General features: G+C 32.1%; 3 protein-coding genes across 6 annotated transcripts; all 3 read left to right on the top strand.

Annotated features, from left to right (window-relative positions):
- The first annotated feature begins 211 nt into the window (after positions 1-211).
- AT5G11610 (Exostosin family protein) lies at positions 212-3,092 on the top strand. 3 transcript variants are annotated; one of them, NM_203037.1, is made up of 7 exons: positions 225-392; positions 484-990; positions 1,089-1,219; positions 1,596-1,950; positions 2,220-2,561; positions 2,674-3,028; positions 3,071-3,092. In NM_203037.1, exons 2-6 carry the CDS (start codon positions 490-492, stop codon positions 2,704-2,706), a joined length of 1,362 nt encoding a protein of 453 aa, NP_974766.1. In that variant the 5' UTR covers positions 225-392; positions 484-489; the 3' UTR covers positions 2,707-3,028; positions 3,071-3,092. The 3 variants fall into 3 exon arrangements, with proteins under 3 accessions (NP_196722.1, NP_001332463.1, NP_974766.1); NM_121199.3 differs by lacking the exon at positions 3,071-3,092 and having other exon boundaries at positions 212-392; positions 2,220-3,002; NM_001343205.1 differs by lacking the exons at positions 2,220-2,561; positions 2,674-3,028; positions 3,071-3,092 and having other exon boundaries at positions 212-392; positions 1,596-2,152.
- An 84-nt stretch (positions 3,093-3,176) lies between these two features.
- On the top strand, positions 3,177-4,807 carry AT5G11600 (uncharacterized protein). Of its 2 annotated transcripts, NM_001343204.1 has the most exons (5): positions 3,177-3,202; positions 3,311-3,612; positions 3,891-4,106; positions 4,199-4,269; positions 4,372-4,807. In NM_001343204.1, the coding sequence occupies exons 2-5, from the start codon at positions 3,427-3,429 to the stop codon at positions 4,625-4,627; spliced, it is 729 nt and encodes a 242-aa protein (NP_001318542.1). In that variant the 5' UTR covers positions 3,177-3,202; positions 3,311-3,426; the 3' UTR covers positions 4,628-4,807. The 2 variants fall into 2 exon arrangements, with proteins under 2 accessions (NP_001318542.1, NP_196721.1); NM_121198.4 differs by lacking the exon at positions 3,177-3,202 and having other exon boundaries at positions 3,309-3,612; positions 4,372-4,788.
- A 4,908-nt stretch (positions 4,808-9,715) lies between these two features.
- On the top strand, positions 9,716-10,989 carry TINY2 (Integrase-type DNA-binding superfamily protein). The gene has a single exon (NM_121197.3). The coding sequence runs from the start codon at positions 9,943-9,945 to the stop codon at positions 10,651-10,653; it is 711 nt and encodes a 236-aa protein (NP_196720.1). The 5' UTR covers positions 9,716-9,942; the 3' UTR covers positions 10,654-10,989.
- Positions 10,990-16,312: the final 5,323 nt, after the last annotated feature.

Raw genomic sequence — 16,312 nt, 5'->3', positions numbered from 1 at the left:
ATTATAGGTTCATAGGTATGGTTTAAATGTTGCAAAAATAATAGTAGGAAAAAAAAAACAGAGGCTGCTCTTAAAAAAATAAAACTATGGGTCATAATTGATCAAACATAGATAATTAAGGGGTGTCTTCTGATAATTTGAGAAAAGTTATTATCATACCTTGTTGGCTTATCAGTCCAATACAAAATATCTACAAAAATACATAATTAGTCAAGACTTTGATTGAACAAAATTTAAAGCCATCGATTGCCTTGTCTTGTCTCTTTGCCTGTTAATTATTTGTCTGAATCTTCCTCTCCTGATGATCACTCCAAGTAACTTCAAAGAAACGCTCAGATTCGACAGTTCTATATATCAACAAACATCATCTCAAGCTCTTACCTGATATCTCTGTAAGTGATCAAGTTCTGTTTCTGCAACTTATTTCAGGAAGAAGAGATACATTTATATCACTGGAAATCTAAGGTAATAATTTGTTTCCAGGTTTTGATGGATCAAAGTCGGGTTTTGCGGTTTATAGGCCAAGTGGAAACCTGTAGAGTTGTTCTTCTCATGGTTCTGGTTGTTGCCTTCGTTTCAGGCCTTCAGTATTTTGAGCTCTCTCCAGTACTACTATCTATTGTTTCACCTGGAAACAGCACTATTTCTGAATTCAGAAAATCCAATGATACGACTAAAAGTGCTGAAAATGAAACGTTTCTTGCATCTCAAGAAGCATCCACCGGGCTTAAACCGTATAACAGAACTACAGAGGTATTGAAGAGTTCTGAGCACAAGTTTCTGAATGATTCTCACAAAATAGAAGCTTCTGGACAACGTAGAAGAAGCAATGAAACTGCAAGTTCTCTGCATCCTCTTCAACCAAAGATTCCTCAAATCCGCAAGAAATATCCCCATAGGAGCATAACAAAGCCACCATCAATTGTCATATCAATAAAGCAGATGAACAATATGATATTGAAGCGGCATAATGATCCAAAAAATTCACTTGTATGCAAATGTTATTAAGTTTTTACCGCAAGTTCTAAATCCTTATTACTCATCGACACTCGTTCATTCCCTGTTTTCTACATTTTTCATGTTCATAGGCACCTCTCTGGGGATCAAAAGTGGACCAAGAGCTTAAAACTGCAAGAGACAAGATCAAGAAAGCGGCTTTGGTCAAGAAAGATGATACTCTTTACGCACCTCTCTACCACAACATATCCATCTTCAAAAGGTCTAACATCTATATTAACCAATCTAGCAATACATATATAATAAGGACAGAGAATAGCAAAGGTCTAATTCTAGTGTTTTATTTTCAAAAGAGAACACCATATTTTAGTGTTTATTATTGGTGGTCGTTTGAAACGGAAACAATAATCATGAAAATTGTGTTTTCTTACAAAATATGTGGAACTACATGATGCAAGTGTTTTTGACAAAAAAAAAAAAAACATGATGCAAGTGCAAACAATATTTAAATTTGAAACAAACACTTTTTGTGTTAGTACCGTTGATTTGTCGCTACCCAAATTCAATTCCGAATAATGCATGTTTTTTACTAAAAAAGAGAAAAACACAATTGGTTATAAATGATCCATCTCTTGCAGGAGCTATGAGCTAATGGAACAAACTCTGAAAGTGTATGTCTACTCGGAAGGGGATAGACCAATTTTCCATCAGCCTGAGGCAATAATGGAAGGGATTTACGCATCAGAAGGATGGTTTATGAAACTAATGGAGAGTAGCCATAGATTCTTGACAAAAGATCCCACCAAAGCTCATTTATTCTACATACCTTTCAGTTCAAGAATTCTTCAACAGAAACTTTACGTTCATGACTCTCACAGTCGTAATAATCTTGTTAAATATCTTGGAAACTACATTGATCTCATCGCTTCCAACTACCCTTCCTGGAATAGAACTTGTGGCTCCGATCATTTCTTCACCGCTTGCCATGACTGGGTATGTGCTTTAAAAACCTATATAGTTTTTGTTTGGTTTTACAAGCTAGAATAAAGTGTATCTTTCAAATAAAACCATAATTTAAGTACTCTAACAAAATTCATTTGTTGATCATATATAAATGTTAGCATCATTTGTACTCTAGCCTTGTTTGCATCTAGTTTGCATCCATTTTAATACATATTTTATGAAAAATGGAAGAAAAAAAAAACTAAAAGAAAATTTCTTAATGAGATTTTAAGAAAAAAATAATTTCACATTTGTTATAGGCTCCAACCGAGACTAGGGGACCGTACATAAACTGCATCAGAGCACTCTGTAACGCCGATGTTGGCATAGACTTTGTGGTCGGAAAAGATGTTTCTTTGCCGGAAACTAAAGTCTCTTCTTTGCAAAATCCAAACGGAAAAATTGGAGGTAGCCGCCCTTCCAAGCGAACCATCCTCGCTTTTTTCGCCGGGAGCTTGCACGGTTACGTTAGACCCATCTTGCTTAACCAATGGTCATCGAGACCTGAACAAGATATGAAGATCTTTAATCGTATCGATCATAAATCATACATCCGTTACATGAAACGCAGCAGATTCTGCGTTTGCGCTAAAGGTTACGAGGTTAATAGCCCTAGAGTGGTTGAGTCGATTTTGTACGGTTGTGTTCCGGTGATTATCTCTGATAACTTTGTGCCACCGTTTCTTGAGATTCTGAATTGGGAATCTTTCGCAGTGTTTGTGCCGGAGAAAGAGATCCCGAATCTAAGGAAGATTCTGATATCGATTCCGGTGAGGAGATACGTGGAGATGCAAAAGAGGGTTTTGAAGGTTCAAAAACATTTCATGTGGCATGATGGTGAACCGGTTCGGTATGATATATTTCATATGATTCTTCATTCGGTTTGGTATAACCGAGTTTTTCAAACGTTTTAGCCAGATTAATTAGGTTTGACAAGGGTTTTGGTTTGGCCTTTGCTACTTGCCAATAATTAACTACGTCTCCGGAAGATTGTATTTTGTAGATTACTGATTCATATTAGCCAATTGGACTTGATTACAAATAGATCCATTGTTAAGTTAATGAACTTGTAAAACTTTTTCAAAGGTTAAAAATTAGTATTTAATCAAAGTATTTCAAAATTAAGAAAATAATCTGGTTACTTTTATTGATTACCACAATTATATACTTATTTCTTTTAAAAGATTCATCATTCAACAAATTTTTACAACTTTGTAAAAAAAAGGTGTAAAACCTCCAATTGGTGAGTGTTTATTATTCCTCGTGTAAATTTTTAAATTACCGTTAATATGGTAACCGCAAATCGTTCGTTTTTAACTTTCCAGTTTTTACCGTTTCATTACATAACTAGGAAAGCGGCAAGACTTAATCGGAAGATTGCATCTCTCTTTGCTCAAGGAATCATTGTCGGATTTTTCAAGCAGAAAAAGTAGTTGAGCTGAACTTCAGGTTAATCTGAGCTTTTTCATGGCGACACAGGAGAGACCTAGTTCAGCTAAGAGCGAGCCACGCGATGCGTCTTCTTCTCTTTCTTCCAGAGTCAAGATCGATCCGTCTATTAAGGACAAAAAGAAGATCGCGACCTCTAGCAGACCGATCATGTCGGATTCTAAACCCAGATCCTCTGTTTCTACCGTCACGGCGAAATCCGAGGTATCAATCGGGAAAACTCTTGTGTTAAAGTTTTTGATCGCAAGTTTCTGATTTGGGTTCTCTGATTTTTATAAATTCCTTAAGGATTAAAGCCGATCTAGCTCTAAAGGAGTGCATCGAATTGTAGATTGTTCATTGTTAGATAAAACTTCTGTGGAAAATTTTATTGTTAAGACTCGGATTCGTTGTAGATCGAAGTTTTCATCATGACGTGGTTTTCGGATATTTTGGTTTCTAGGTCGAACTTGTAACATATTTTCTGCAAAACTTTTGTGAAGGCAAAGCCCAAAGTACCTATAAATTCAGTGAAAACCATAGCAACAACATCTGCAGCAGCGAGCTTGGTGAAAGGGAAAGCGCAAACAACATCTACAGTAGTGAGCTTGGTGAAAGCGAAAACAACATCTGCAACAGTAAGCTTGGTGAAAGGGAAAGCGAAAAGAGAGAAGAAGGTTTATTCATTAGCTGGACAAAAGTTTGATCCTCCTGAAGAGGTTATTAGACATCTTTAATGATTGCTTTATTAGATCTCTGTTTTATGATCATGCTCTTGATTCTTGGTTTATCTGTCTTTTGCATTTTGCAGAGAGAGCCCTTGAGGATATTCTATGAATCCTTGTCGAAACAAATACCTGGGAGTGAAATGGCTGAGTTCTGGTGAGAAAAACACTATTGACAAGTCATTATGATGAACTTCTAGTACATTGTCTTGGCTCATTTATAGCTAAAACTTGAATGGTTATAAATGTGTTGAATCAGGCTTATGGAACATGGTATGTTGTCTCCCGAAAAGGCGAAGCGAGCCTTTGAGAAAAAGCAGAGAAAAATGAAGCAAATTCGAATGGGGACACCGAGTAAATCGGCACCAACGTTTTCTAGTAAAGCGGAGAGTTCTCAAAGAACATCTGCATCCAAGAACAACGGTTTAGATGCGAGAAAGAAGAAGAAAGTCGTCGATGATGATGACGATGATGATGATGATTTCATCCTAAGCCACAAGAGAAGGAAAGTGTAAACCATACAAACTTGTTATTAGGAAAAAATCGAATAAAGTGCTCAGAGATCGTTGCTGTATATGCTCAAAATGTTGTTCATGATTGAGGATGTACCATGACACAATAGTTCAGTATAAAGTTTTAGTAAAGCATGAATAGTATAACTTTTGAATTGATCAAATTTTCATATCTATGAGTCTTCCATAGTTTTTTTATATCCTTAATCATTTGATCTTTCATGAACACAGCATCACTTTTCCTGACAAGTTTCATCTCACAAGATTACAGAATCTATATGTTTAATGTTTCTTTCGCCATCTCTTTTCTTAATTAGGAGCTAAACTTTTGAAAATTTGTTTGGTTAATTTTTTCAAGAAATATTCAGTTTTAGTTAATATATTCATATTCAAACCATCCTAATCTCTAACCATTTGTTTCTCTTAAACGACTTAGAAACAAATTCTATTACACAGCCGAAAATGTCATCTACCAATATAAAATTCAGAAGATTTTAATTGTGTGCCTCTAAAAACAACTTTTTGGAAAATATTGATCAAAGTCACTGTGCGGCTACTATATCATGAAACAAGCAATTGCATGTGACAAACTAGCAGCAGGACTGAAGCTGTCGAAATAGTCAGGCACTCAATAGTCAAGACCTTCTTCAATTTCCCTGAATATCTTCTTTCAATAATGATTTGTTTTCTCTGCCGAAAAATTGGGTGTAAATGAAAGAAAAAAAACTAGAAGTGGGCAACAATAAATGGTGATGGTGAATTTTGACTGTTGATATTTGATGTACTTTTTGAGTCAGGATCATGTTTTCTTTGTATGTTTTGTCCGTCTCTTACACAATCTTATGATTTCTAACTTTTCATCATTTTAACCTGTCATAGTTATATATGTGTGTCATGGATTAGAAAAAGGTAATTGAAGAATCATCTAATACATCGAAAGGTCTAATCTTATTAAATGATTTTTATAACGGTAATGAAATGAATTCCCTAGAGTGGTCACAGTCTTTTTTAAGACTGGTCACACTTATCTATCAACAATCTTAAAATAAATAGTAGCAATCAAACGATTACTCATACATCGTCAATCCCAATAATATGACTTTCTATAATACTGATGTGAGTGTATATGATGTAGGTTATTTTTTTTGTCGACTGTTTTTCTCTTCCATTATAGGGAATCATGAGTGTATAATTTTCTGTAGAGTAAATGAAAAATATCTTATGTATTCCGTTATTTAATTGACCACCAAGATTCGTAACTGCGTGCACTTGATTTTGATTTTACTTATCAAATAATTTCGTGCTAATTCATCTGAATTAACCAATATTGCTAAGCTCGCGTGACAATTGGTCGTATAATCGTCGTATTCGGGCTAATGTTCCTATTATCTCCATCACACAGTCGTGTCGGTGTTTTAGATTTTTCAACAAATTTGTACATTATACTAAATTCATTTATTCTAAAACCAATAAAATCTTAAATTTATGTAAAATCTTCATGACAACGAGTCATGATTCTTAATTATTTTTGTCAGTCCCAATCTAAAATGAAATAGCTGACACGTATTATCAAGGTCGAATCCAAAATATGATACGATAACGACCGCAATGATACAAAGAGGGGTTTTGAACTAATTAACTGATACCGTACGTTTTTGTATTTTTCATCAGCATATATTACGTTGTTAAATCAACAAAGATAGCGAAGCAGATTAATATCGTTTTCCATGTTTCATCGACCAATATTTGATTAATTAGAATACTTTTAGCAATTCAAGATTTTTATGGGTCATAATGACAATCATTTGCGTGTTTCGTTGACTAGTACTATACTCTCTAAAGCAAAAACATGTTAAGAGTAAATGTCCTACATCTCGACGTGTCTTATTTTTCTCTGTCTGTCAATTTTTGTCTCTCAATGGAACATACACAAGATAGTGATACATATATATGTTGAATAGGGAATAAAACTACACACCATATGATATTAACTTCAATTTAATTCTATGCTTATTCGTCAGAGAAGAATCTGGAGAGCATATATATGTATATTCTCTAACTTCAATATAAATGTGTTTTCGTCTGAAAACAACACAATGTATACCTCCGTAAAATTAATTAAGCCACCTCAAGTCTAATTAGTATTCCATCTACTATCACTTTAGTTTTTGTAGTTGGGATGGTCTAACGATAGGACAACTTACGTGATAGAAACGGGTGAAATAAACTGTAAGAAACTTACAAAATATTATTATGCCTTATCAGAAACGTAAAAAAAAAAAAAAAAAATGATGTGAGGTGGTAAAATAAATGGGAAAATATCAGTGTACATTTTGTAAAAAAATGTTGCAGTTGAAAAATTTAATATTCAAAAATTGAGAAAAAATTTGTTTAACAGACTTGGCTTGATTTTCTGTAAAACTAAATAAAATTCCATCACAGATCTATCCAATACAAATTATGACAAAATCGTTAAAAAAAAAAAAAAAAAAAAGAGTTCACAAAATCGTAAGAAAATACCAGAGATTGTATAATAATTGAACTCAGACCCTATAATGTTTGTTTGTTAACGTTCTTTGACCCCTTTTCTTTTTATTTAACGTTCTTTGACCGTACTATATATCTCTAAAATCTTACCAAATGACGAGAACACAAACCAAGAACATGTCTCTTTCCTGTATAAAAAAGAAAGAAGAAGAAGATGAAAAGTTCTATTTCCAAAAGGCTTATTTTGGACCCTTTGAAAAAAAATCGCCTTTATAGTCTCTGTATTTTATTTTATTTTATTTTGCCTAATAAAACCATAGTCGGAAGATATAGATATTTGGTTTTGTCTGCCTAAATAAACACAAATAAAATTGACCAAAAATAAAATAAAGTAAATTACATAAAGATGTTTTTTCCCCTCTATTTACAAGTGGGTCTGCTTCGTTTATTGCGAAGGTCTTCATTAATGGTCAGTGTCTGAAATGAGTAAAAAGAAGCTTGAACAATCTTGTAAAATGGAATAACGGATACGAAGGCAAATAGCATAATTAAAATCCTTTAAAGATCCTTACCCAAAAAAAAATTAAATCCTTTATAGCTGATAAAATCTAAGATGTTTTAGACATTTTATTTGGTTTCATATTACAAGATGTTTTCCAAGTTTATAGATAATTTAAATATATTTGTTATTTGTGACCATTTATATTATGCAGTATTTTATATTATTAGTTGAATTTTATTAAATCAAATATAAAATAAAGGTTTTAAAAATAAAAAAAAGTTCTTTTTTAATTAAAACATCTTATATTTTGAAATATAGTGAATAATTTTTCTTTTTTTCTATTTTTTCATTCATTACTAGTTAGTTTTGACTTTTAAATAGAGGTTTCAAAATTATTTAATGGTTTTGTAATCCGATTGATTTCATAAACTGTTCTCGTGTTCTAACAATATTTTCAAAACAATTAAACTATTTTCGTTCTCGTCTTAAATAGACTTGTAAGAATCTCACATAAAATCTGTTTAACTAGGATAAATATAAAGCAAGAGTCAATATATTCATGTCAATAATTTTTGAATTAGAAACTTGTAAACTCTAAAACCTTTGTTGACCAGTTTTTTTTTTTTTTTAGTAAACTTAAGATGATCAATATTATTGTTAATTAGTATTACGTATATGATCAATATAAAATGCATATACGTATTGCTGAAACGAGAGGCGAAAATACAAACAATTCTCTTCATTGCAAGTACTTAGACATTGCTATTACTTGTGAAAAATCCAAAATGATTATTAAGAGACATTATTTTTTCGTCATTAAGAGACATTTTTTTGGCATGATTATTAAAAGACTTTAGTGTATGTGTATATTTGACAGACACTCGTCCTTCCTTATAGGTACGCAAATACGACCCCATGATTGAACAAGTTATTGTCCCTTAAAATTTCTTGAAGTTTCCTCTACAAACTTCTTTTCTTTATTTGCAATATTGTACCTCTAATTTTGGGGGCTTTTTTTTTTAGTTTGGAAGCAACTTTAACCTAATTAATATCAATTGGCTGGTAGATTTCTTTCTTTTATGGGTCTTACGCCCATATATTTTCTAAGACCAGGACAGAGGTATTAATTATCAATTTACTTACGGTTAAACCCCCTTTAGTACACCTTTTCAAGTCTAAGTATAAAATATCCTCTCAAATGAAATCAGTACAAATTGTGCAATTAATCACACACCATTTGGTGTCTCGAAAAAAAACACTCAGTTACAAATTTCTCCAAAATTTAAAATTTAGCCTCGAAGCATATGGTTTATTGGTTAAGACAAGTTCCTTTAATTAGCCCTCGATATATATAACTAAAGTAAACATATGATACTTACTAAAAAAATTTCCTGAATAAATCTTCAAAAACTGTTGACATTCATATAATATGTTTATAGAAAATCAAAATTTGAAAGACAATAACTCTATATCCGTGTAAATAATATGTATATTAATTCTGATCAAAACTAAATTGCAATTATGGCATATCATATATGTGGATACATATTGCCTTCACATGATGAGCATATATATATACCAATATGTAAATAGGAATGTATGATCCAATGAGTCGAAGATCAAGGTAAAGGATAATTAAACAGTAAAACTGAGGTGAAAATTATCTTACCACACAAAACAAAAAAGGCTTGTCTCATCATGTTCATCTCGGAGACAACTTTCATATAATTTACGTACCCGGCCGAGACAAAATCTCTTTTCAACACTGCCCTTCTAAATATGGTCGTCTCATAATCTTTTAATATACTGAAAAGTATTTTGTTTTCCTAATTTAGTTGCATAATGAGATTTTAAGAACCGGGAAAAATATTAAAGCAAACAGTGACCCCAAGTGTGTCGTTTTATACTAATAACAATATATTCACAATATAGAAATAGAGTGGGTCTGTGAGAAAAACAAAAATAAATGGAGCCACTGGGTCCATTTCCTTTATTCAATTAGACTTATTGCATTGTTTTTGGTCCCATTCCCTCTCTTCTAACCCGTACCCAAATATATTAATGCATATATAAATATTTTGAGTGACTGAGAAATGATAGCCAAAATTTTACCAACATTTTTCTCTTCTCATATCAAAGTTTCTCTCTCATTTCTTCATCACACTTCACTGCCCTGTTTTTTTTCCTCATTTTGAATAGTTCTCAAACTTATATATTTTTCCCCCTGAAGCCTAGCTATTTCTTTTTATTTGCATTAATCTCGGGATCCGAATCGAAAAAAGCAATCAGAATAATAGACTTGTACGATACTTGTGCCTAAGCTAACACAATGGCAGAGGAATACTACAGCCTCCGCTCGGAGAGAGTAACTCAGCTTCTTGTCCCTAACTCGGAGTCTGACTCAGTGAGTGACAAAAGCAAAGCTGAGCAAAGCGAGAAGAAGACTAAACGTGGGAGAGACTCCGGTAAACACCCTGTTTATCGCGGAGTAAGGATGAGGAACTGGGGAAAATGGGTGTCGGAGATTCGTGAGCCGAGGAAGAAATCACGTATTTGGCTGGGAACTTTCCCGACGCCGGAGATGGCGGCGCGTGCACACGACGTGGCGGCTCTGAGCATTAAAGGAACGGCCGCTATACTAAACTTCCCTGAACTCGCTGACTCATTCCCTCGACCCGTTTCATTAAGCCCTCGAGACATTCAGACAGCAGCTCTTAAAGCAGCTCACATGGAACCGACGACGTCGTTTTCATCTTCCACGTCTTCGTCGTCGTCTTTGTCTTCTACGTCTTCGCTCGAGTCTCTTGTGTTGGTGATGGACCTCTCGAGGACTGAGTCGGAGGAGCTCGGTGAGATTGTGGAGCTTCCAAGTCTCGGGGCGAGTTACGACGTCGACTCGGCTAACCTTGGGAACGAGTTTGTCTTCTATGACTCAGTTGACTACTGTTTATATCCGCCGCCGTGGGGACAGTCGTCCGAAGATAACTATGGTCACGGAATTAGCCCTAATTTTGGCCATGGCTTGTCATGGGATCTCTAACAGTTTATTTTGTATCATTACCATAATGTTTTGTTTAAAACAGTTTATTTTGTATCATTGCCATAATGTTTTGTTTAATCACGTTTTTAAAACCCTTTGCTGTTTTTGTTTTTTTTTTGAGTTTTTTGGTGTTAGCTAAGAAAGGTTTTTTTTTTTTTTTTTTTTGGAGCGGGTGTGAGCTCCATAATGATACGTGTACAAAACTCTATTTGTGTTTTTTTTTTGTAATATATAAATATCGGGTTTTTTTGTCGGAAAAGAAGGGAAAATAAAGTGATTTTTTTGTAAGTATCATCAAATGAATAAGCGATAAATAAAAGTCCACTAACTTTATGATATTGTAATAATGCAAATCATCAAAATTTAAAAAACTGTTCAATGTTTTTGTTTTTGTTTTCTTTGACAAAAAAAGTTTTTTTTTTAAAATTATAGGAAATATCTTTAACCATTAATTGTAAATTAGAGTCTCACTATCCCATTCATTTTTGTTTTGTCGACATAAATGGAACGGAGAATGTGAGTTAGGGTAAAAAATGAGGGAAAACACAAAGCAAGAGCAACTTGTCCAAGCTGACGCAAACAATACACAGCCACATATGTACATCCATGCAATACTTTATTATCATCTATTAGTATGTTAATGACCATAATTTCCCACTTTAAAAAATTTGTTAGACAATATAGGCCACACAAATATCATACAACTCGTTCTATTTTAGAATTAAAAAGAGAAAGGCTTATGATAAATTCAGATCTGATTAGCCAGCTCCACAGATGACTTTTTTTTGTTTGTGTTCTTATTCTACGATATGTTAAGATTAAAGACTAATTTATCAAAATTTCATAATGATCATCAAATAAAAAAGAATGTATATATCAAGAAATAGATTAATATTAAAATGAATGAGCATCTATTTAATTTCCACATATAACTTGGATCCCTAAAGGGAGTTCCTCCTCTCTTCATTTTATGTCTCCACATCCAATTTTCTTTATAGCCGAACTTTTGTCGTACCACCACCGTTGTGGCGTCACTATTTGCTTGTGCTTAAATTAAGAAGCTAAATAGGATTTAAGATTTTGGTATTAGGGTTTATGATTTTTTTTGTTCTCAAGATATAAGATGATCATTTGGAGCTAGAGTTTAGATTTTGTCATCTAAGATTTAGATTTATTTTTTTATTCACACAAAAAAAATTGAAAACTATCACTGAATGATGAAAACGACTTGCAATGTTTTACATGAGAAACTTATGAAAGTTTAAAGTTTCTAAAAACGTGTGAAAGAAATAAAACTTACTGAAAAAGTTTCTAAAGAACTAAAGTTTATAGTGATATTATTGGAAATATATACTACAATAATAAACAAGAAATTTTGAAAAGTGTTGAAAGTTTGTTAAAAGTTTTCGAACTGAGAATGTCCGTTAATTATTACTCTACAAATGTGAACAGCATCCATCGACATTTTTATTTTTTAACGTCCAATGTTTAAAAAGACAAATTAATTCAAGGGTAATTCTGTTAAAGCAAAATGAGAATGTTATTTTCGAAAGACGAAATGTAAATGTAGCTTAAAAAACTAAAAGGAACTAGTTGACACGAAAAAGTAATTACCCCTAAAATAAATGTAGGCTAGCTTAATATTTATTTGAATCTATATGACAAGAATGACGAATGATCATAATATGACATATTTAGTCCTGTCACAGGCATATCTTTTTAACTTCCAACATCTCGTTTTTAGGATAATTATAATCATGAAAAAGAGATGTGATGATCCATAAACTACTTGGTCTAAAGTGGAATATCCATGAAATTAAACTGTCTTAGTCATTGTTATGCTACTTGAGGTTACATATCAATTATGCTGATCTCTTTAATAAAATGTAAAATGTGTCTAATAGTTTGCAAACTCCAAAAGTTTTTGTAGATTACAACATGATATCTTGTTTATAATAAGATATACAACGACAAGCTTCGTCCAGGATAAAGACTAGTGTCTTTTTCTGGTTAAAGATAAAGATAGAGACTGTTGTTACCATTTACCAAACAAATACAGTAATGATGTCACTGACACCGTTTAAAACATATTAAAGATTTTGGATTTACACCTTAAGACTTTCTTACGAGAGGGTGGGACATGGAACAATGATTCATATTCTTATCTGTTAATTATATATCATGATTTTTATATATAATATTCCATTTTTTTAGTCAATGTATAGAGTGAAAAAATGACATTGTATAACAGTTAATTAGTTGTTACGTGTTTTTTTTTCTCTCTAGCTGTTTCATGTTTACATTGCCTTTTATATAGTATCTTTTTTTTTTTTTCTGGTGGATATTATTAACGGATTAATGGATTTTAGCAGCGCTTAATTCCACGTTCTTTTAGCAAATCTATGATCAATAGTAAAAGCATGAACAAAATATACAACTATATAAAAATTTGACTCAGCAATCAGAGTTCCGACCCCGAGTGAGATAATTCTTCGTAATCAGGGAATATATTCAAAAGAGGTAACCTGACTCGTACAAGCAAACCGATATATGTTTTCTATTTAAACACCTCACTAAATATCAGATTAGTTCAGGACCATCCCTTAACCTAACTTAAAACTAGACTGCTAAAGAAAATTAGTACTAAGTTAGTGTAGACCATCCCTTCACCTAGTTTAATATGATTCGATCAATGTCAGATTGAGTTGATTTTGGTTCATAATAACTTGACGGTTTCATTGGATTTTATATCCACGAAACGTAGCCCCTACCTATATATTCCCCACTAACTATTAACGAATAATTAAATTAATTCATTAGGTTTTATTAACGACAGTATACCACGCAAATCTAGAGTGGATCCGACATAACTTTCTTGCATATCTTTTGTGAGGTATTGAAATTCTTAAATCAAATTTATCTGTGTCTAATGATGGGACTATGCTAAACTCCAAAAACGGAAAAGGAATTATTGACTCCTTTAGTACTTTATTTTTAGATTTCGACCAAAATCGTCAAAAATGACTTTACAAATGCTGAAAAATTAAAGGGTATCTGAACCACTTGAAATTCTCCACTAATATGCTTTGGTCTAAATATCTACGGATCAAGTAAGTCGGCAGGTTAATCACGTTTAGTGGACTAATTTAATTGACGGTGACCATTAATTAGAGTTGAATTTACATATATAAATCATTAGAATAAACTAATAAATATTAGGCTAGAAAACTGATTTAACGGTCGGTCAGCCATGCATGTTATTTGGCGTATTCATCCGGTTATGTAAACTATAACAGCAAACGCCAAATGCAATGTGCGTTTACTTTGTAATGATAAAATTTATGTAGAATTTTAAATTGCAAATGTGATTTGCTTATCTATTAAAACATATGAACGCCAAAAGTTTAACGTTTGAGACAATTGTATCCTACCTAAAAACATAGAAATATACATTTAGAATCTTATGAATGTGCATGTACCATTATATCTCCAAATCTTTTGTCCATTATCTTCTTTTTCGTCCATTATCTTTCTGTATTAACAAATTAAAATTGATATATTATGAAGAATATATACTTTTATTGTATGTTGAATTAACATATAATAATTAATGTTTTTTATTGTATATATGTAAAAAGATCACAAAGCAAAAAAAAAAAAAAAGAGGACAATAATGAGAACAGCAAAGACCCATGGCAATAGCAACATACAATTTTATAAACTCTAATACGTCCGTATTAATCAAAGCATTGCCTTTTAAAAGACAATATTCTTTGTGGAAAACCTTTTTTTGCCGGTTGCTATTTCAAGGAGGATGCTTTTAATTATTGTTTTGTACAAATATCTTGGGTTAGTGCTACTTGATTTAGTAATGTTGAGTATTATTATAATATGCAAAAAGTGCTAGACAATAGGTAGTAATTTAACGTGTAATGTCTAAGCGATTATAGGTATCGAATAGTTGATAGACAATCATATAATAGTGTTGAAAAAGATAAATTTTAAAAGAAAATTACAATAAACATTTGACAATTTACACTACATGGCTATATAATTTATATAGATTATAAAATACTACTACTATCCAAAGTTGCGCTCACTTTAATTAGCTTATTCTACAATTTAATATAGAGCAGAAAATATCTAACAAAATAAATTAGATAATACATAGGTATATGCATATTAATAAATTATTTTGCATAAGAATTAGAACGTTTTGAGTATCTAGACCGTTTGATTGAGCAAAAAAATGGCTTAATCACTCGTCCAACCATCTAAACAGCTAGTTAGATGGCTTAACCATTTGTTGAAACTGATCGATTTAGACGCTTGATATCAACCAATGAAACCACATAAGCTGCTTAAATGCATTCCGTGTTATTTAGCTACCTTGAGACAAAAAATGATCGAATAGAGTTTAGGCGTACCTGATCTTGTTTCTAGAATACAAAAATTTTAAATTCTTCATAATTTCTAAATAAAACTTATAAGAGTATTAAATCCTAATTTCTATTATTTATATCCACCTAATTTAAAATATATCTAACACTCAAACCAATATGTAAAATTTCTGGAATGAAGCCTCCTCGCTCCAACAAGGCATTCTAAAGATAGCCAGCTCACCTCTCCAGACTCCAGCTATATATGGTTCAGCCGACCATTTCCTTGTGCACAAGCTAATTGGCACCAGTACACCTCCCTCTGTTAGGTTGAAATTGGCACAGTAAAACAACTAATAATAAGAAAATAATGGAACAAAAAAAAACCTAATAACTAAATTAAAATATAAAACTAGTACAATGTAGATAATAAAACAAAGAATAATACATCAATGTATTAAATATACGTTGCGTATATGCTTCCGTGTGTCCAACACATTTGAATTTGTGTGTGTGGCTGTATTCAGGTATTAAGTGGTTCGAATCGAGATAGAAGTTGTGTCTCATGACCCTTTTTTCTGGGTTTTTTTTATCCAACAGACATGCCGCTTCAGATATATAATAAAAATTGTATAGAACATATTCATATATGACTCATTTTAGAAAAAACAAAGTTCTATATATACTATGACGCACTAGACTATATGGATTAGTATACGCTTGTCTGAATTAGATTAATTCAGATGAATATACGTAAATCTAATCACAATATAGACTACGACGCAATGTACTGATGTACATATGTAAAACAACGAAAAATCACGAAAGATACATATTTTTTTTTCCCAAAATAAAAAACCACGAAAAATCAAACAATAACACAAATATATTAATCTTGCAACAGCTGTTGCATATATATCTAGCCAATTTATTTTATTTTTAAAAACGCGTACCGTATATTAGTTTCAGTTACTAGTATAATTAACTAAATGATCAAATCGTATAATAGTTAGCTAGCAAAGTTATTTAAAATTTATATTTAGTTAATGCAAATGGCCATAGTTAACACTTTTATTTTGTCAACTAGTTAGCACTTTTTCTTTTGTAAATATAAGTGTATTCAATGATTTCAGATTAATTATCTATTGACGCACTTTCTTTTTTTAGCAAAAAAATGTATGTTTTTCCCCCCAGTATTAATACAAGTAATACATTATTGATGTACTATTCTCCCACAGGGGAATATAGCTTGAGAAATGCATAATGAAGAGTAAACATGT

The sequence above is a fragment of the Arabidopsis thaliana genome, chromosome 5 (assembly GCF_000001735.4).
Source record: "Arabidopsis thaliana chromosome 5, partial sequence".
Taxonomy (NCBI): Eukaryota; Viridiplantae; Streptophyta; class Magnoliopsida; order Brassicales; family Brassicaceae; genus Arabidopsis; species Arabidopsis thaliana.
Note: the sequence above shows the minus strand (reverse complement) of the source record. Positions and strands in the feature narration are given on the sequence as shown.